Raw genomic sequence first — 21,457 nt, forward strand, 5'->3', positions numbered from 1 at the left:
GGATGCTGCCTATTAATGACTTGAGAGCCACAACTTATTAAGCATTTCACTACAACTGCTAAAAAAAATGCAAAATCTTATCTAAACACAATGCTTTAGTTTAAAAGATCTCTTATAGTCAAGCTTAGTCGTCTGTGCATGCAAAGTGCATGTCACTTGTATATGTATGCAACTGCAAATAATATTTCCTAAAATGAATATTAATTCTTTTTTTGCATACAATAAAAAGTACTTATGGTTTCTTTATTAAAAAAAAACTTTGTTTTTCTTTTTCCATTTACAACAGGAGGAAACACTTGCTCTAAGAAAAGAAGGAATTGGAGTAGTTCTGGACTCGGAATTGCCCCATTTAATTGGCATTGATGATGATTTGCTAAGTACAGGCATCATTCTGTACCATTTAAAGGTGAGAAAGAACAGTCTTTTTTGCACTTTTTGTTAATTTCATATTTGTTCCGAATCTTTTGCCCTAAACTGACTTTAAATATATCTATGTAAATCAGCTTTATATGAATTTATGCATTCACATTCTTGACACAGTTACTATCTTATATGAATTTTGCAACATTTCTTGTATTAAATTGGATACTCTGTTTCCTTCAGCATGCATGTTAGAGTAATCGAAAACTCAAAATTGAATGAGCTTGAGTATGTACTTGTGTGTGTGTGTCATGCTATGGACTGCCACCATACCCATGGCTGTTTTCTGCTTTAGGCTGTAAACCTTGCAATAGAAAAGGTGGATTAAGAAAATCAATGAATAGATGAGTGCATTATTGAGATTTGCTATGGTGCGTATATATTGCAAGTGAATAAATGGATAAAATATGCGTTAAAACCAGATTCCAGTTAAGTTCATTATTTTTCATTTTAAACCCAAGAAGATTACAATGCAGGAAGTACATTTCTCACATGACACCTTTATCATTAACAGTATCCTAAACATCAGCTGCATTACATGATCCGCATCTAAGTTGGGATATATCTCAAACTAGCAGACCTCGTGCGCTTCGCTGCAGTCGATGTATTTGGAATAATTATATATCTACATGCGACTTATAGAGCTTCTTTATATACAACATTTTTGGTTTGTCCTCCTGGAGCCAAAAATATATAAATTTTCTCTATGACTAATTCGTGAACATGCTTCATAAAAAATAGAAACGGGAAAAACAGCAACACCGCCGGGAACAACAGTAAAAAACAACAGTAAATGAGATAAAGTAAAAGTCTACTAAACACTAAAGTACAAAAACGAAGTAGAAAGTAACAGTAAACCGCAACACCGCCGGGAACATCGGCACACCGCGAGTACTAAACACAAAGAAACACTAAATAGAAACACTAAAGGATAAAATACTATTCATTAAGTACTGCGTCTAGTAAACAGTACATCAGTAAAGGAGAGAAGACTAAACACTAAGGAGAAAGAACGGCAAGACCGCGTCAGCTGCAGAGCTCAGCTCGGAGCGAAATGAAGTGAATGAAATGACGTAAATGGGAGGGGAGATGATCACGTGACTCCCTCACCCTCCCTCCACAAACACAGTCTCTTGGATCCCAACTCTCCTTTATATGTATAGATGTGTTATCACCTCACACTTACTGTAAGAATCATTTACATAATTCATATATATGTGTGTGTGTGTGTTGTGCATGAACTAGTTCAAAAGAGCACTTTCATTGAACAAGCTCATTCTTCTAAGAATGGTGAACTTAACGTTATGTATTTGCAAGTGAAGAACTTGAACTTGTAGCTAGTTCAGTTTTATGTGACATTCTGGATCTGGTTTAGGTCCAGATTAAAAGTTTTGCCTTACCCTATAATATTGGGGTGGAGCCGAGTATGGTATTTTGGATAAGCACAAATAGTGAATTTTTACAAATATTTATTTCATACGAATATTTTGCCATTTATTTGTATTCGTGAAAAAATAACGTAAAATCTAATAGGCACTGTCTGTGTCTGCCTGCTTCTGCTTAAGCTGCACTCCCGCTGACACAAGCACGTGGTGAAGCTCAGTTATCGCTTTTAGGAAAATGTTGTACTTTGCGAGGCCACTGTATATTTTTCCACATTTAAAATGCAATATGTGACGTGGATTTTGACTTGCAGCGTAATAGATTAGTTCACCTACATGTTGGTTCCACAGTCACCATTTGTGTCACACGTTTGGAAATACAGCGGTAATTTACAGTGGAACTTTGGTTTGCGAGTAACTTGGTTTACGAGTGTTTTGCAAGACGAGCTAAATTTTTTTAATAAATTTTGACTTGATAAACGAGCGATGTCTTGCAATACGAGTAGTATCGATACACTTTGTCTGCTGAGCATCATGTGATCAAAACTGAGCTGATGGTTCTCTCTCTCGCATGCATCTCTCTCTCGCGCGTGAGTCTCTCTCTCACTCTCCTCTCTCTCTCTCTCTCTCTCTCTCTCTCTCTCTCTCTCTTTTCTCTTGAGGGCAATCGTCTCCTATTCTCCGTCTGAGTCTGCGGGTCTCACTCATATAGTTGACGTCCGTACACGCGTATATTGTTTATTGTTTACATTGTGACTGTTTGTGTGTGTGTGTGCACACGCGCACGTGTGTGCTGTGAAGTGCGAGTCCCCGTCTTGCGCCCCAAAACACGAAGCTGAGTCTCAGTACTTTAACAACACCAGCTTTATTCAGCTTGAAACAGCAACAGCGCGGTTATTTATTGTAGCGGGATCTTTATAATGTTCCTTGTATCAACCATCGACGGCAGGCGCTTACAGCATGTCCGCGATCTTTTTGGATGCGCTTATACGGTGAACTGCTACAGCGCTGGGAGACTGCGATTGCTTTGGGACACTCATGTCATCCCGTTGGGTGGAATCCCACAAGAGTTTAGAAACTCACACCAACCGTGATTCTTTTTAAAGGTAAAGTGCAGGTTAATTTGTTTTATGTATTTTTACTTTATATTTTGTATTAATCATTTTTATATGAATAGTTTTGGGTTGTTAAACGAATCAGCTGAGTTTCCATTATTTCTTTTCGGAAAATTCACTTTGATATACGTTTCTGGAACGAATTATGCTCGCAAACCGAGGTTCCACTGTATATGTATACTTGCATCTGTTCGATTTCTTTTTTGACCGGGAGGATATTAGCATATATGGTTATATGTGTTTGTTGCTGGATATAACTCAATAAAGTATTTAAATAAAAAAGTCTTCATAATTAGTGTATTTTATTCAAGAACACTGTAATAGCCTAATATAAGGCATGCAAATTTGAAAAAAGTAAACTAATGGGTCATTAAAAAACACAAAATGAACTGAACATGATCTAGTTCAAAATTGAAATGAACAATGAACGTGAATTTATTCATTTTAATCTCTTTGAACTGAACTTTGAGCTACTTCTTGTGAGGTGTGAACTTGCACAACACTGATCTATACAGTAGCATGGAAAAGTATTCAATCCTCTTGAAAGTCATCATACTTTTCTGCATGGCAAATGATTTGTTCACGTATTTATCCATTTAGTGTTTTTAATAAAACTGAATAATAAAAATATAAAAGGGCTAACTTTTACAAGTACAGTGGAACCTCGAGATACGAGTTTAATTCGTTCCAGCACTGAGCTTGTATAGCGAATTTCTCGTATCTAGAACAAACTTCCCCATTGAAAATAATGGAAATCCAGTTAATCCGTTCCGCACCCCCAAAAATATCAACATAAAAATCAATTTTCCTAACAAATAACACTCATAAATAATATATACAAGTGGAACCTCGGTTTGTGAGTAACTTGGTTTATGAGTGCTTTGCAAGACGAGCTAAATTTTTAAATTAATTTTGACTTGATAAAACGAGCGATGTCTTGCAATACGAGTAGTATGAATATACTTTGTCTGCTGAGTGTCATGTGATCATAACTGAGCTGATGGTTCTTCTCGCTCGCGCACGCGTCTCTCTCTCCTTATCTCTCTCGCTCGCTTGCCTCTCTCTCTCTCTGCTTATCTCGCTCGCTCGCGCCTCTCTCTCTCCTCTTGAGGGTAGAGAAAAGCCAAGCAAAATGACATCTTTTATTGGCTAACTAAAAAGATTACAATACCGAGCGAGCGAGATAAGGAGATAGCTTTTCTCTACATTTATAATGGCTAACACGGTACCCTAGTACTCCTCTTGAGGGCAATCATCTCCTATTCTCCATCTGCATGTCTGCGATATTTTTTGGATACGCTTATACTGCGAATTACTACAGCGAAACAATGAAATCACAAGCGCACAAACGCGTAGATCCTCACGCTACGGGAGAACAAGGAACACCGAGTGAGCTGACGGGCTGGCTTGGGTGAATCCCCGAGTCGAGGCGGATCGGGAAGCGCGTCACACATAACCACAGCCTGGCTCGTGGCTCGTTACGTGAGCCAATGCTCGTGTTTAGATCCAAATTTTTCGCTTATACTTTCCTCGCATCTTGAATTTCTTGTATACAGAGCTGTTCGTATCTCGAGGTTCCACTGTATTGTAGTCAAAATTTACACTGGGTGTTACAGACTCAAATCAAATATTTTTTATTTTTATTTTACAATAATAATAATTATAATAATAGCAACTGACTACTCAAAATGCAGAGCACTGAGACTCGAACCGACAATAACCTTTTGGTATAAAGCAGCAGTTCTTACCTCTGCACCTTCCAAGAATACGTATTAGCTTTCTGTCGATTGACATTTGAGCTTGGGTTTGTAACATTTGACATTTGAGCTTGACAACAATATGCAAATTAAATGATTTTTTTTTTTTAACTATGGTTATATTTTTGAATAAAAGTGCATGTGTTTATTTGTTATTCGGACTAAAGTCTTCATGCATTATACACTTCACGTCATTATTAGTATAACATGGAAAAAGTTTCTGTTTTAGGTATGTGTTCAGCATTTCTTGCCTCGCATTTCTTTTCATCCTAAACTGATCCAGATCTTTGTAGACACAGAACACACATAAATGCATGTATTCCAAATAACGATATACTGTATTATTTACCCTATACAACTCCAAGCACTTCACATGCAGATAAGGAGCCTTCACTTGAGCTGGGAGAACTTTTTGCCCGAGTTGATCTCTGTCCATGGGTGTGGCGATAGCAAGCTGTTTGCTGCTTGTGCTGTTCGCTACATTTACAAAACAAAAGATTCTGATGGAAAGGTGCGAAGGAATTTAAGGTGGGCTGGGATTACAAGTATTTTCATAGATTTCAGGGGTTTTAACATTAAAGATCAGAAAATGGTTTATTTTGATTTTGGAAAGGTATTGTTATGGCATAATAGTTTGCAATAAAAATGCTAAATGGATAAATGTGTATAAATCTTTTGTGATGCAGAAAATTATGAAGCCTATCAAGGGGATTGGACACTTTTGCATGCCACTGTATATCCTATTATATATCATAATTTTTTTTTTGCCTTCACTAAAATTGTTTTAGGAGGGAAGAACGTATGTTGGCCGAGATGATGCTGCAACTGAGCAGGATATAGGTGAGCATGCCTTTCATATTGCTTTTGTGTTTGTTTGTTTGGTTTTTTTTTCCCAAGCTTTCCTATTACATCCACCAGACTTTTAGCATTTTATGGAGTGTGCCTCCCAACCCCTTCAACTCTGGAATGTTTACCAGCATAGGATAGACTATCTAGGTTTCTCTGTTGCTACGCATTTAGAAAGAAAAATATGTGTCTTTCTGAGATAATGTCAATAACATTGATTTTTGGAAGGGTTTTGAACTTTTTATATATTTAGATTATATTTTTGTTGATATTTATTGCTATAATTCTTTTGAGGTAGTTCTTCATGGCCTTGATTTGGAGAGTGAGCACTGTGTGTTTGAAAACCTCAACGGCACTGTGACCCTAATTCCATTGAACATGGCTCAGTGTTCAGTTAACGGAATTCAGATTGAGGAACCCACACAACTTAACCAAGGCAAGTATGCCCTCGTCTGCATCCACTCTGAAATGTCATTATCATATTGGTATCGTTAGCTCTAAAATGTATTTCATATGCAGTTTGTGCCTTAATTCTGCCTGGAGTTTTTTGTTTTGTTCTAAGTATTTGCATTTTGCAGTTTTTCTTTTTTCTTTCTTTCATTGCAAAGTTATGTATGCCTGGTTATTTGAGAACTGTAAATTGGCCTGAAATTACTGTGATTATAGCTATGTGCACATGTTTGTATCGTTATTGGATGGTGCCTCACCCATAGTTGATACCTGCCTTCCACTTGCCAATATAAGTTTGAGATCCCACTACCCTAACCTGGAACAACATTATGAACAACAAGTTAAGTTGTGTGTCATTGAGGTTGTCAAGGCGCAATACAAAAATAAGATTAACAGTTATGTTGTCATGAAAAAAGTACAAAGCTGCTGAGGTTTTGAAACATCTAGATTTGTTGCCAAATTTTATATTTTGATGATATTGACAGTGATTGAGATATTGACAGTCAGTTATATGATGTGATATCTTTAGGGTCTGGAGCTGATGCAGATATCTGCCCTGAGAACATTTCTCCATCACAAGGCATCTGACTTGTCACAATTGTCAGACTGAAGTACATCAACGTTGTTCCGCCCACTGACTACAAACAGTCACCAACTACCAAATGTGTTATGTGCACAAGAATGGACAGCGCAGTGAAATGCCATTATATTTGAGAAACATTTGCTTCATAGTCTGCAGTCTGTGAAGTGCCGTACTTTTAGGACTTTCATTAAAATAGAGACTTTTAGTCATGTTGCTGGTGAAAATAAAGTAATTATCAGTTTCTTTACATTTTTCACAGAGTTACTATTGATAATAAAATAGTTGCTTTCTAATACATTTCTTTACATTTTTAATGAGTTTTGATAGAGTTTTTAAATTTATTTATCCCTTATGCATAGACCTATACTGCAGCCTCCTGGTAATAAACTGTGCAGTAGTTATATGTGCAAGTTTTGCCAAGACTTTCTTCAACTTATTCTCCTTTTAGTATTGGGTTCTGTGCCTTATTAAAATGCTTAGTGAGCATATTATGAAAAGTCTTCATAAGAATTGAGCAGTCATTCTGTACATGCTGGGTTAAAATTCAGAGCAGCCCATTTGTATGTGTTTTTTGTTAGTTATTTTTAAATATATTCTTTATCAGTGTTCACTTTTTCCTTCACATACACAAATACATACATACAAAACAGACTTTCTTGAAAGGAATCCTCTTTGCCACTTTTTTCCTCATTTTTATGGATTTTGGTTACGGCTGGAGGTTAATCAGATGAAGATGAGTATTAGATTTTTTCTCTCTTGTTTTTTTTCCCTTTTTTCTTTTGCTTTTAGAAAGTCTCTGTTAATTTGCTGCCTCCCTAATGTAGCACATGTACATACCTCAAGGCTAAAGTGCCCGTTTAAGTCTCGCACTCAGCTGAAGCAATGTGAATTCTATTACCAAACATTTGTACGTGCAGAAGGCTCTGCCAGAGCCTCGGGCATTGTGATTTAATTGGCAGATGGAGTTGATAGCGCTGTGAGGTTTAAGTGGGAGGAGGATTAGCCTTTCACAAGAAAAAGTGCTTCTGAAACTTTTCAGTCCCAAGAGGCAATTGTGTCTGGTAGCAAAATAATCTATTCTTCGCCTCCCTCTTGAGATGAGAAAAGAGCAGGGAATGAAGAAAGGGCACCTGCTTTTATGAGAAAGGGATAGCTTTGTGCTTAACAATTTCAGTTTATCCAGTAATTTCTCTTGAAGGTTCACAATCTGAAGCCGTTTACTGTGTACAAGTGATTAGACATTTCATCAAACCAATCTCTGTAGCTGTTCTGAAGATAGCAAAAAAAAAAAAGCTTGAATACTATGTGCTTAACTGCCACAGGCTATGTTTATCAGTAATCAAATAGTTCAGGAGATTTCTTTTAGTGTGGAGGATTGCTAATACACACTGCACGATTTTAGTAAATGAGGAACTGCCAAAGACTTAAGGATTGTATTTTCAGTAGTACGCGCTAAACAATGTGTGTGACTCAGTATGAATGTGGCTTGCCCATGATACAGCAAAATCTCTGGATGATGAAGGGGAAAATTGACAATTATACTTAATCCCAAGGGTAATTAGTTAAAAATAAGTAATCACAAGAAATTTTTATTACATTTCTGCAATGAACTAGTGCCCTACTATTGGTTGGTTTCTGTCTTGCATGCTACCAGTATAGGCTCCACGCCTCCACAACACTTGACCCTGAATTAAATTGAGTGGGTGTGAGAATGTTATATTAATTCCTTTTACTTATGGCATAAACAGAAATGAGAACAGAAATGAATCATTATTAAAGACTGATCTCCCCTAAACATATAGAACATAACCACTGTTTGCACTGTTTCTCAACATCAGCTCACATTTTACCTCTTCATCTAGACCAATGTTGACTTCAGAGTACCTAGTATTGTACAATGACCAAGAAATAGCAAATTGGACATATATCCAATGCAAATGATACAATCCAGTCTCCTTTTGTCCTCGGCGAGCACTTTGGCATCTAATGTCTCTTGGCTGGCCACCAAGACATTGCTCTGTATCAGTATGAATAAATTGTTCCAGTGGGGGGTCAGCTCCCAGCATGCAGTTTACCAATAATACCAAAGCACTTATCACTAACAAAAGAGAAAGTACTGAGAGCTTTATTTAAAGGTGAGCTTGCATCTGGACACTGAAGTGTCTATACTGCTTGCTTGGAGCTGGACTTGTGTCCATCTATTATATTGTTAGGTTGCTGTTAATAATATTGCCAAAATTCATAATTGTTTGTTTCTTTTTTTTATTTTAGAGAAATAGCAGCATATTGCAAGCTTCCAATTCAGTGTGAAAAGAATATTAGGTTAGCCAGATGGGTAGGCTTTCTTTTAATTTTCCATGAATAAAAGCAGTTTGGCCAGGTTTGCTTTCCTAATTTCTAATTGCAGATGCCACAACACAGTTATCTGCCAGGGAAGAAATACTGCTGAAGGAAAATCAATTAAATCATTTTGAAAAATTTCTCTAAAATGGTTCTGGTTGGTGGATAGTATTAGTTAATCCAGTCTGGCACTTTAGCGTCACTTTTACTCTGTTGGCATTACAAGTGCCTCTTCCTCAAAAGCAGTTGATTAACCAATTAGAGAACAGTAAACATTATACTTGAGTCAATGTCAGACAAACTTTAATAACTTTTATACTTGTGTTTTCATTTAATAAGCAGGTTGATTAAACATCATTCATACCCTTATTAAGATGTATTAATACAATATGTAATGGTTACAAAATGTTACAGTTCATACTATCTGAAAACGGCGATTTCTTTATTTTATTACCCAGTTACCCAGGGAAGTGCATTTAAAACTGAAGCCAGGAAGCACTTCTTTACGCAAACAGGTGTAGGGCTCTGGAACAAACTACCAAGACATGTAGTTGAAGCAGAGACTTTAAAAACCTATAAAATAATCTGGATGAGATTATTAGGAAAATAATTCAAAATTAAGAACTGTGATTGATTTGTTGGCTAAGTATGTGCATTCTTGATCTATTACTTTCTAGTTTTGACTACAGCAGTAAGTCTTTTTGGAGAGGTCACTGTCAACTTACCATTCCGGGATTTTGTTCTTTCATTATATCCGTACTATTCTTTGTTCAGTGAAATTTGAAGATAATCTCCTGCTCTCGCAGTCCTTTTTAAAATAGGCCACTTGTAAATCTGAGCTCTGCTAAACCATTTCTGTACACTTCTATGTCTTTTTGTATGGCACCTTTTGCTTGAATATCACTTTCTTTTTCTATTTATACATTTCTTTCAGCTTTCTGGCTAATGGCAGCTGATTTGTGCCAAACCATGTTAATATTTAGATAGAGTCATTTTCTCCTCTTTCCTGACCAGAAGTCTTTCCATTGCTACAAGGAACCATCGTAACAGCATGATGCAGATCCCCACACTAATTCTTAGAAAAATATTTTTCTGTATCTACATACAGTTTTAATACAGCTTTTATATAATAAAAATTTACACAATTAAAGTAAACAGACTAAAAATAGGCTAATAATGTAAACTGGGACAAATTATTTTAATTGAAATTTTGATCACATGACTGATTCAAATTAATTTCCCAGAGTCACCAAATTCAACTTTTCTAATGGTGCATCCAGTGATTTAACATCTGCCTTCCTGTTTTAATGTGTCAGTATCATGCATCAGTCTTGGTGCAATTTTACTTGTTAACATGATTTTAGTAACCTTGTTTGTTTTAATTTTTAGACCTTTGTTCATTTTGTAATTTTGTTTAGTTTTATGCTCTTCCTTTGCACTGAGTGGTACATTTAGTGCTGTGTGTTGGGGTTTCTGCGTGCATGAGCCACCTTACACATGCTTGACAGGTAAACTTTTATCATATTGAGCAACTGTGGAAATCTGAAATGTTATATTGTTTATAAAGAAATTCAGTTTGCTCTAGTCAGATGTGTTTGCACTGTCAGGCATATGGTTGCAAGCAAAGAAAACTGCAGTTTTTATTTGTGTGGTAATCATGCATAAGCTACCCCGTGAAAACTTTATACCTCATAGTAAATTGTCTCTGGCACTGAACCTGCAAAAAATGGCAGATCATACAAATTTGGATAAACTCTGCAAGTTGAGGATAGCTGATACTGATTGAAAAGCAACATAAAACAGAATGCAAAACCGCCACAGCAATAAAAATGAATAAATAATTTGTATAATGAAATATGTGTAGTATAAGGATAATAAAGTATCAAAATGAAACCTTTTTTTTTATAAATAAATCACAAGAATTGGATATACATATGGATGGGAGAGTTTGTGGTATTAAGCAGCACTGAAAACTATAAAACTACAGGCCACTATGAGCCCTTCTAAACAGATTCTAAACCATGATTACTGCCTGAAGTGGCTTGGCTAGTTACCCACCAGTGCCTGATTAATTCTTTAACTTGCGTCTTTGTCTCTGGCCTCTCCTTATTCTTCCATTCAGCATTTTGTGCACTAACCTTCCACCTGTTCATTCATTTGCCTACTGGCCATGCAGCAATTCTAGGCCCTACATTTCTATTTTTTCTATTTCTCTGGGATTTTATAAAAGAAATGGTACATTTGGAATTGGTCTTTTGATTTATTTATGAATATTTAAGTCTACATCAGACTATTACTATGTATTCTTATAGAAAGTCTGGCAACAGAGCTATTCAACGAAGATGTATTAATAATTTTCAGTAATGCATGTGCAAGCAATTGTAGTGAGTTAGTTGGTAGCGTCAAATAGACGGTCCAAGTCTGTTTCATTTTAGAATTTCTACATTTCCTGATTTATCATTTAATTATACTTTACTGAAGTTGAGCATACAAGGGATAAAATGACACTTAGTCAATTAGCTAATCTGCAATCTTATGATATTTAGTATTTTATTGAAAATTATCATTTAGACTTCTAAGCATTTCTAAGGTCTCTATTAACAATTACAATTTTTCATGTATGAATGTTGTATTTTAGTTCAGTAATACAGTCTAATCTTTTGGCCACTTTCTTAATGTCTAATTGTGCATTCAGTTTGCAGTAAAACTAATAGGTAAAAGTTTTGACTTGAAATAGCCTTTCAGCCAAATATAATTTGTTAATTCCTGGTCACCTTGTGGATCCAAAACATTACTAAAGTGAACAACCATTAAATCCTGCTTTCATTCACACTAGTAGGTAATTGTCTACATTTATCCACATTTTTTATAAAACCTACTATGCCTTATTGTCCTTTGTTTTCAGTGAAGAATTGATTTCATGCTAACAATTTGTGCTATCTTTACATCTCCCTTTTTTATTTCAACCTTTCCTCTTATGTACCCATCATTTCTGTCTTTAAGTAAGTCTAGCTACTTTTCTTTGGACTTTTCCTTGCACTGTGATAGTCATCTCATTATACAGATTGCAGATCTTTGTATTGTAAATATGGTCTAAGACAGTGATCTACAGACCCTTGTGAGGCCTGTGACCATCATCCATATACCTTCTTGCTTGTTAATAACTTACTGTATATATTATTAATTAGATGTCTCTTTTTCTCTCTTGCACTGTAAGTCTAAATCGGGCAGCTGTGTTAACAGTCTACAATGAAGTGTCCAGCAGATTTACATTATCTAAACTGAATTTGGCTAGTCATACTCATGTTTATGCATCTCTGTCTTATTTTTTATCATTGCTTTGTTTAGGAAGCATAATAAAGCACAGGTCAGGTCAGATTGGGAAGCATACACTGGTACAGTGCATTGCTGCACCCACAACACGATGAAACAGCTTGAAATTGTGGTTGGCAACCCCCCAGGCAGACATGCGGTCCAGCCCCTTCCAGACCATCTATCTGCCACAGCCAGGTGTTACATGGGTGTCCCCTTGGCCTGGTCCAACCACTCGGGTCCTCAACAATGAGGATACTGGGAGCTGGATTACGCCTCAGGGAATCTCACTACATGGCCGTAGTGCTTGACACTGCCTCACAATGCAGGTAATGTGCTTCATTCAGAACTCCATGAGCAATTGGTTGCTCAACACAGTCAAACCAGCAGTACCCAAAGATTATCTGAAGAGACACAATACCGAAAGAGTATAGTCTTCGTCTCAGGTCACTGGATAGCATCCATGTCTCAAAACCATATAGCAAAACAGGAATCACCAGGACTCTCAAGATTTGGACCTTCGTCCTTATGCAAAGATATCTGGAGCACTACACACCCCTTGCCAGTGGCTTCATGACATCTCGTTCTCTCCCAGTCTGTCTACTGACTTCGTTGGAAGAGTCACCAGTGATATGAATGTTGCTGCCAAGGTAAATAAATCTCTCGACGAGGTTGACACTCTCTCCGCAGACTGATACACTGCTGATGGCTGTGCCCAAGAGGTCATTAAAGGCATCTGTCTTAGTTTTTATTCAGGACACTCGGACTCTTTGCTCGGTCTCTTGAGAGCCCCTATCAGAGCCCCCAATTGACTCCACAGAGATCAGAGAATCATCAGCAAAGTCAAGATCAGTGAATCTCTTTTCACTAACAGATGCCCCACAGCCACTGAACCCCACGACACCCAAATTAGTCCGCATTGGAAACACCATCTCCAGGACCATCACATTGAGCACTGGTTTGGGAACTGCATTACCTCTGATCATAAGGCCTTACAAATGGATAGTGCATATGACAGAAAAGGTTATTGTGACCTCTGTCTTTGTGAACTCTGTGCTGCCCCTCGCCCTCAGATCTGCTCTTGAAAGCTTATTTATACTATACAATACAATACAATTTATTTTTGTATAGCCCAAAATCATACAAGAAGTGCTGCAATGGTCTTTAACAGGCCCTGCCTCTTGACAGCCCCCCCAGCCTTGACTCTCTAAGAAGACAAGAAAAACTCCCAAAAAAAATTTGTAGGGAAAAAATGGAAGAAACTTTGGGAAAGGCAGTTCAAAGAGAGACCCCTTTCCAGGTAGGTTGGGGGTGCAGTGGGTATCAAAAAGAAGGGGGTCAATACAATACAATACACAGACCAGAACAAATCCTCAATACAGTATAAAAGTAACAATTTTAGAAGTATGGAGCAGAATTTAGCAGGGGATGATATTACGTAATATGATTTGGATTTGTTTAGAGTCCTGGAGACCTCATCCATCAAGCTGCCTCCCCCATTTGGCCATTCCACAGCTGAAATAGCTCTGAGCCAGCCAATCCGATGAAAGGACCCCTCTTTCCCACGATTCAGGCAGGGAAAACAACTTAGCAGGAGAGCCGTGGCACCAGGTGCCACATTTGAGTACAGAGAAGAGAAACGGAATAATGAGGGTTAGTATCCAATTATAACTATCATGTTACTTATGTTTTAGTGCTAATGAGTAACAACAGAGATGCGGTCTGTACAGTTAATCAGCAGCTCTAGTCAGGATATGCTAAACTGAAGTAGTGAGTCTTCAGCCGGGTTTAAAACTGAGACTGAAGGGGCATCTCTTATAGTAGCAGGCAGATCATTTCACAGTTTAGGGCCCCTGTAACTAAAAGCTCATCCTCCCACTGTTAATCCTTGGAGTCATAAGCAGACCGGGATCTTGAGATCTTAATGTGCGCTCTGGTTTGTAAGTCATGATAAGTTCAGAGAAGTAAGCCAGACCTTGGCCATTTAATGCTCTATATGTTAAAAGGAGGATTTTGAAATCTGCCCTAAACCTAACTGGGATCCAGTGTAAGGATTTAAGAGCTGGAGTTATGTGTTTGTATTTTCTTGTTCTTGTAATAATTCATGCAGCAGCATTTTGGATTAACTGGAGGCTGCATAAAGAACAAGTTGAACATCCAGTAAACGCCGCATTGCAGAAGTCAATCAATTTCTCAGAATCCTGTTTATTTACAAAGTGCCTTAATTTCCCAACATTTTTAGATGGAAGAAACATGATTTGGACAACTTTGTAATATGCACTTTAAATGACATGCTAGAGTCAAAGGTAACTCCTCGATTGCGGGCTGATTCAGTAAAATTAATGGTGATTCCAACAGAGTTAAATGATGACAGAATATTGTTGTGATCAACGTCATTCCCTCCAACAATTAACATCTCTGTTTTATCTGTGTTTAAAGACAAGTAGTTCTCATCCATCCACACTAACACAACTAATTAAAGACAATATCGGAGAAAGTTCATTTGATCTAAAAGAAAGGTATAACTGGGTGTCATCTGCATACGAGTGAAAATTAACATTATGTTTCCTAATGATAGATCCCAGTGGAAGCATGTAAAGTGAAAATAGTAAAGGTCCCAGTACTGAGCCCTGCGGGACACCATATCTCACTTCTGTGTATAATGATGGTGTACTGTCGGCACATTTCTATACATATTGGAATCGATTTGATAAATAAGAACTAAACCAAGTGAGCACATTTTCTAGCCTGTGCAATAAAATTGAATGGTCAGTGATGTCAAATGCTGTACTTAAGGCTAGCAACATAATTAGAGTTTCCTTCATCAGAGGATATCAAAATGTTGTTTACAACCCACATTAGTGCCGTTTCTGTACTATGACCAGTGCAGAAACCAGACTGGAATTTCTTAAATAAATTGTAATGCATAAGGTCTGACTTCAGCTGATTGGCAATTACTTTTTCTAGTATTTTGGAGAGAAAGGGTAAATTTGAAATAGGCCTGTAATTATGAAGTATGTGTGGTTCGAAGTCTGACTTTTTAAGCAATGGTTTAATTACTGACACTTTTATATGCAGTACATTTGTTCACTAGTTACTGCTGTCATTTTTTAATATTATCAGTTGTTATTATTTATTACTATTTCAAATTATTACTATCTATTCACTTTCCTTTTATGTATTTATCTTTTTTTATAGTACAGTATAGCTTTTTTTTTTACCTGTCTTGCATTATTTCCTGTGTTTATGTATATGCATGTTGCACCATGGTGCTGGGAAACATTATTTTGTGCCACTGAATGATGCTTACTGTGTATGGATGATATGACAATAAAACCACTTGACTTGACTCAATGTATAAATTAATCAATTAACTTTTGTATGAGTCTTTGAATAAATATCAGCAATTTTAGCTTAGTTTTTTTTCAGTGTTTTTATCTCTCGTTTTCTCTCCATCATCCCATAGTTTGTTGGGTTTTTTTAATATATATTTGTCTTACACATAAGGAGAAATGGGATACACAAACCTGAATATTTAAAGCACATGGACTGGAAGAAATTGTCAGTGGGTTTTTCGAATGAAACTTGGTGGGTGTAACCTTTTCACCAGTGGATTTTACCACATTTCAGTGCAGCATTTGTAGTGAGTTGTCCCCAGATGTGTATTGTCATCTCTGGCCTTGAAAGACTATGTTCTTTACTTTTTATATCTTGTCATTTTAAATCTCTTTCAGTTTGTCAGAATAACATTGAGTTAAAGTTAATAAATTAGATATACAGTAGTCATATACAGTGGTATTGAAGTATTGAATGTGTCAACATTTTTAAGTAAATATATTTCCAACGAGGCTATTCACTCATCACTATTCATTCCACTTTACTATACATACCTTTATTTATGGCCTTTAATTCTTTATATTTGTGGCTTTTCTGAGTTAATGCCATTGTCTGGTGAGAATTTCATGTGAATAGCCTCATTGGAAATATATTAACTGAAAAAATGACTCATTCAGTACTTACTTTCCACACTGTATGACTTGTCATGTATGATGAGACTAGTCCTTAAGTGGTCTCCAGGAAGAGAGGAATATTTGTTTTTGGAAGTGCTTATAATTCTCCATTCAGGTTAACTATTTTTTATTCTTACTGCAATCATATTATCGAATACCAAAGTAATCATCATTAATCATCTTATTCCTAATCATTTAGTAAAATAACAAGTGAATGTCAAGGTCAGACGCTACTGATCAGGAACAAATCCATTTAATCTCTATAATAAACATCAATTTAAATATTTCAGAAAGTTTTTTTTTTTTAATTTGTGTGTTTATGTAGCATCACTAGTCACCTGTTTCCATGCCCACTGTCTTTGGTTTCTGTTTAAATATTCGTATTCCAATTTTTGTTTGTCTTGGGTATAACACTGAACTTCATCCAGCCCTGCAAGCTTCCCTCCAACTTGCAGGGAAATCATGGGGGTTGGTGGCAAGATTGGCACTCCAGCCACCATAAAAACACTTCATACAGCTCTGAGACGACAGGCAGGACTCCTTTCCGCTCCCTGTGGGAGTAGTTCTGCTGCAGCCACCCATAGGGAAGGTTGCTTGCATTATGAAGAGAATGGGGGAAAGACCTTGTGAGCCTCATCCAAGGAATAGTCAAAACCATCTGTTTTACTTGGTAGAGTAATATATTGCTCTACTTTCCCCATTTGTATTATTAATAAGTAGCCTTTGTCAGAATGCCTCAAGTCTCCCAGACGTACCACTGTTTATAAGGTATTATAGTATATAACTTTTCTCCACCTTCCCTTCTACATCTATAACCTCAGGCAATTAGGTGTAGTAAAAGACAGGCAGGAGTTAAGGTACAATTTAAACAATGTATTATTGGTAATATTCATAAATAACAATATGCAAAGTACACCTGATTAAATGGTGATGTGTAGTTTCAGGTGGCACACAGACTTGTTTGTTACTTAATGTCCCTAGTTAAGGCATCATTTGAGGTCAGCCTGCATGCCTATATCAATATGGCTGCCGAGCTGTGCTTTCCATTGTGTTGTCCTTTCAGTTCATCAGTTTGGTAAGAGAAAGAGATGTTCCTTCATCAGATGACTAATGGAGTGTACAGATTTATAGATTCTCTGTCCAACCCCTAGAGCCAATAGGGCATTGTGGTACTTAAAGGCTTCTGATACAAGCCAGTTCCAGACAGCCATACTTCATACCAATGGTGGAATAGAACATCTTAATACCTGGACCCCACCCCAAAAAAAAAATTGTTGAGGTAAAGCCTGGCAGTTAGGCAAACTGGCTTTGTGTGGGGGATGAGAGAGAGAGACTCTAACAGAAAAACATTTGTTTCAAGCACTTCCCCCAACTCTGTCGTAAAATTTACTTTCCTGACTTAGTTTTGCCTAAATTACAAATAAAGACATACAAAAGTATTTATCAACTTATATGCAAAATCTCACATCACAACACCGTCAGAGATCCAATGGGGTCAGGCCTGTTGGGGATCGCAACTGTTGTGGTCCTGAGGCGTCACTTGCTGCACGTAAGATCTTGGGTCCCAATTTTAGGCAGCCTATTCGGGTAGGTGCATGGAATGTCTTGTCTCTCCGGCATGATGATCATCTTCCTCTGCTGTCGGCGGAGCTTTGTAAACTCTACATTTCAGTGGCGACACTGATTGAGGTGTGCAGACCTGGGACTGGCCAGATCTCTGTAGGTGGGTGCAGTTTTTATTGGTCTGGTCACTCTGATGGCTGTCATACTCGGGGAGTAGCTGTTGCTTTGGCAGATTGGTTCCTTCCGATAGTGTCCAATGTCACCTCTTTCAACTTGTTTATTATGAGACTCAGATTAAGGTACTCTCTTGGTGCCTTTTCTGTTATCTCAGTGCATGCTCAGACTGCGGTGAGTGATTTCCGGTGAGGAAGACATTTTATTCGCAGCTTTGCTTGGTGGTTGATGGGTGCCTGCAAGGTGACACTCTTCTGGTCATGGGTGACTTCAAATGCTACCACTGGTACTGACAGGGCTGGCTATAAAGATTATTTTAGTCCCCATAGGTCTGGTGACCTTGGTTGAGAGTAGCTCCATGTTCCTTGACTTTGCAGAAGGTCAGGGCCTGCGAATTGCTGGATCCTGGTTCCAGCGCCCTGAGCTACATTGTTGGACTTGTTATTCTAATACTGGTGATGTGGTAAAGGCGATTGATCATATTCTTGTGGGCAGATGCTGGTGGCTCTTACAAAACTGCAGCGTCTACTGAAGTTTATGAATTCTCACTTCAGACTTGTTGTTACTACTCTGAAGATCCAGCTTAGGTCCAGTAGGTCACCATCTACTAGCAAAATGAGGCTGGACCTGGCCAGACTCCAAGATCAGGCTGTTTCTAATGAGTTTGCATGCAGTTTGTGTCCAGTCTGGGCACATAAGGAGGTGTTTGTTAGAGGAATCTGTGTGGAAGTGACACACCTTCTGTGGTCTAGTGACCCAGATACTGCTTATAGAGGAATCAAAGCATTACACACATCAGAATCTGTTCCTCAGAGAGTCACAGTCAGGGGAGCTGATGGAACAATCCTTACAGGTGACACTGCAGTTGTGACCACCTGGGTTGTCTACTTTGAGCAACTGAATGTCCGGCTAGAACGTTAGATATCTCTTGGTCCACGGTTCTTGAGGCTGATCATCCAATTAGCTGTGAACCACCCAATCTCATGGAGAATGCACAGATGGTGAACCAGCTAAGGGTAGAGAAGCCTGCAGGAATCTGTGGTATCTAGGGTTAACTTCTCCAGACTTATAGTATGGCTGTCCTCCTGGCATTGCAAGCAATCATTGCTTCCATTTGGGAGATGGGCATCATCCCAACTGACAGAAAAACGGGACTTGCTATCCCAATCTAGAAAGGGAGTGGGTGATCGTCTGTATTGCGGCAACTGCAGGGGGATAACACTGCTCTTGGTGCCTGGTGAGATCCTTGCTAGGGTCATCCTCAATAGGATCTCTGATCACTTGCTCACCAACCACCGACCGGAGCAGTCCGGTTTTACTCCTAATAAGTCTACCATCGACCGCATCCTGGCACTGAGGTTTCTCATGGAGCCCAAACTCAAATATAGGTAGAGTTTCTTTTCAGCTTCTGTCAATATTTGTAAAGTGTTCAACTCAGTTGATCGAGTTGACCTGTCGAATTTGCGAGATCCCCCTGAAGTTGCTAGATATCATGGCTGGGCCTGTACACTGGTACTATGAATGCTGTGTAGAGTGGAGGCAGAACCTGTGCATTTTTCCAGGTGTGTTCTTGGTCCTACTCTATTCATTGTGTGCATGGACTGGGTGTTGGGCACGGTCGTTGGGTCCAATAGCTGTGGGGTATCTGTTGGTGAAGAGAGATTCACTGATCTTGACTTTGCTGACGATGCTGTAATATTTGTACAATCAATGGAGGCTCTCATTGGGGCTCTCAAGAGGCCGAGCAAGTAGTCTGAGTGTCTGTACTTGCAAGTGTCCTGGATAAAATCCAAGATCCAGGCCTTTAACACTAGAATCCTTGAAGCCTTCAAAAAAGCTTATAATCCCGGCCCACCTTAAATTCCTTCACACCTCTCCATCAGCGTCTTTTGTTTTGAAAATATGTTGATAAGCAGAAACAGCCAACCGCCTGCTATCCCATCCAACCCCCGGCCTTCTCGATGTTGCTTAACTCAGGCAAAAAGCTCTTCCACCTCACGTCTCTTTATCTGCTTGTGAGGTGCCTGGAATTGTACATTGTAAATAATTCAGTATATCGTTATTTGGAATACATGCATTTCATGTATGTTCCGTGTCTACAAAGATCTGGCTAAGTGTAGGATGAAAGAAAATACGAGGCAAGAAATGCTGAACACATACCTAAAGCAGAAACTTTTTCCATGTTATACTAATAATGACATGAAGTATATAATGTGTAAAGGCTTTAGTCCCAATATCAAATAAAAACGTGCTTTTATGCAAGAAAATAACCAATGAAAAAAAAAAAAACATTCGATTTACATGTTACTGTCAATGAGTTAAAAACCCAAGCTCAAATGTCAATTGACAGGAAGTTGATGTGTATTCTTGAATGGCACAACGGTAAGAACTGCTGCCATATAACCCAAAGGTACTGGGTTTGAGTCTCAGCATTCCAAGTATTGAGATATTGCTATTATTATTACCTGCAGTGGGCTGGGCCCTGCCCAGGGTTTGTTTCTTGCCTTGCGCCCTGTGTTGGCTGGAATTGGCTCCAGCAGACCTCTGTGACCCTGTAGTTGGGATATGGCGGGTTGGATAATGGATGAATATTATTATTAATATAAAAGCATACATTTGATTTGAGTCTGTAACATCCGATGGAAAGGGGTGGGTGGTGCTTTCAATATCTTTGCAAAAGGATAGTCTTTAGAGTCCCGGTGCTTCCTGTTTTGATATATGGTTTTGAGACATGGACGTGCTATCCAGTGACCTGAGACAAAGACAGGACTCCTTCAGTACTGTATATCTTCTGAGAATCCTTGGTTTGCTGATTTGACTTTGTGTCAAATGAGTGGTTGCTCATAGAGTCCCAAATGAGGACAGTCAGTTACAGCATTATGGCCATGTGGCGCAATTCCCAGAGGGTGATCCAACTCGCAGGATCCTCATTGTTGAGGACCCGAGTGGCTGGACCAGGGCAAGGCAACGCCCACATAATACCTGGCTGCAGCAGATAGATGATTATTCCTGGAGGGTTGGACTGGACCACATGTCTGTCTCAGGGATTGCTAAACCGGATCCTGTGCTGTTTTGTCATGTGGTAGGTAAGCAACACGTTGTACCAGTGCATGCTCTCCAGCTTGACCTTTCTTGACTAATTGTTACAAGGTTTACACCAATGACAGTACATTCCAGTAGAAAGGGAAATAATCCTAAAATGTCCAATGAAAGTCTACCATATATCTGTAGCCTTAGATCACAGCAAGGTTTAGAAAGTGTCTCATTACTATCCCCCGTAATCCCTGCTTCCCCAGTCCTTACATCTCTGTCCAACAAAATGAGACTAATGCTCTGGAGTGACTAGTTCCTTCTAAAGCATAAAATTTTATGCAGCTGAATTACTCTTTAAAATCCACAGAGTTTTGTTTTAATGCATCTGGTAAAACTAACTTTTAATTTATTATTCTAATCATTGAAGGAATTACACAAGTTTCTCAGATTTTATTTTTTTTTTTATATTGGT

General features: G+C 38.2%; 1 protein-coding gene across 4 annotated transcripts in view; it reads left to right on the plus strand.

The window, feature by feature from the left end:
- The window catches only part of kif16ba (kinesin family member 16Ba), a 215,214-nt gene that overhangs the window by 111,365 nt on the left and 82,392 nt on the right, over positions 1 to 21,457 (plus strand). For all 4 annotated transcript variants that reach the window (XM_039738080.1, XM_039738082.1, XM_039738083.1 and 1 more), the window contains exons 13-15: positions 287 to 406; positions 5,463 to 5,514; positions 5,819 to 5,956. In XM_039738080.1, coding sequence (XP_039594014.1) covers positions 287 to 406; positions 5,463 to 5,514; positions 5,819 to 5,956 — 310 coding nt within the window. The remainder of the gene's footprint in view (positions 1 to 286; positions 407 to 5,462; positions 5,515 to 5,818; positions 5,957 to 21,457) is intronic.

Source organism: Polypterus senegalus, chromosome 16, assembly GCF_016835505.1.
Source record: "Polypterus senegalus isolate Bchr_013 chromosome 16, ASM1683550v1, whole genome shotgun sequence".
In the NCBI taxonomy this organism is placed as follows: Eukaryota; Metazoa; Chordata; class Cladistia; order Polypteriformes; family Polypteridae; genus Polypterus; species Polypterus senegalus.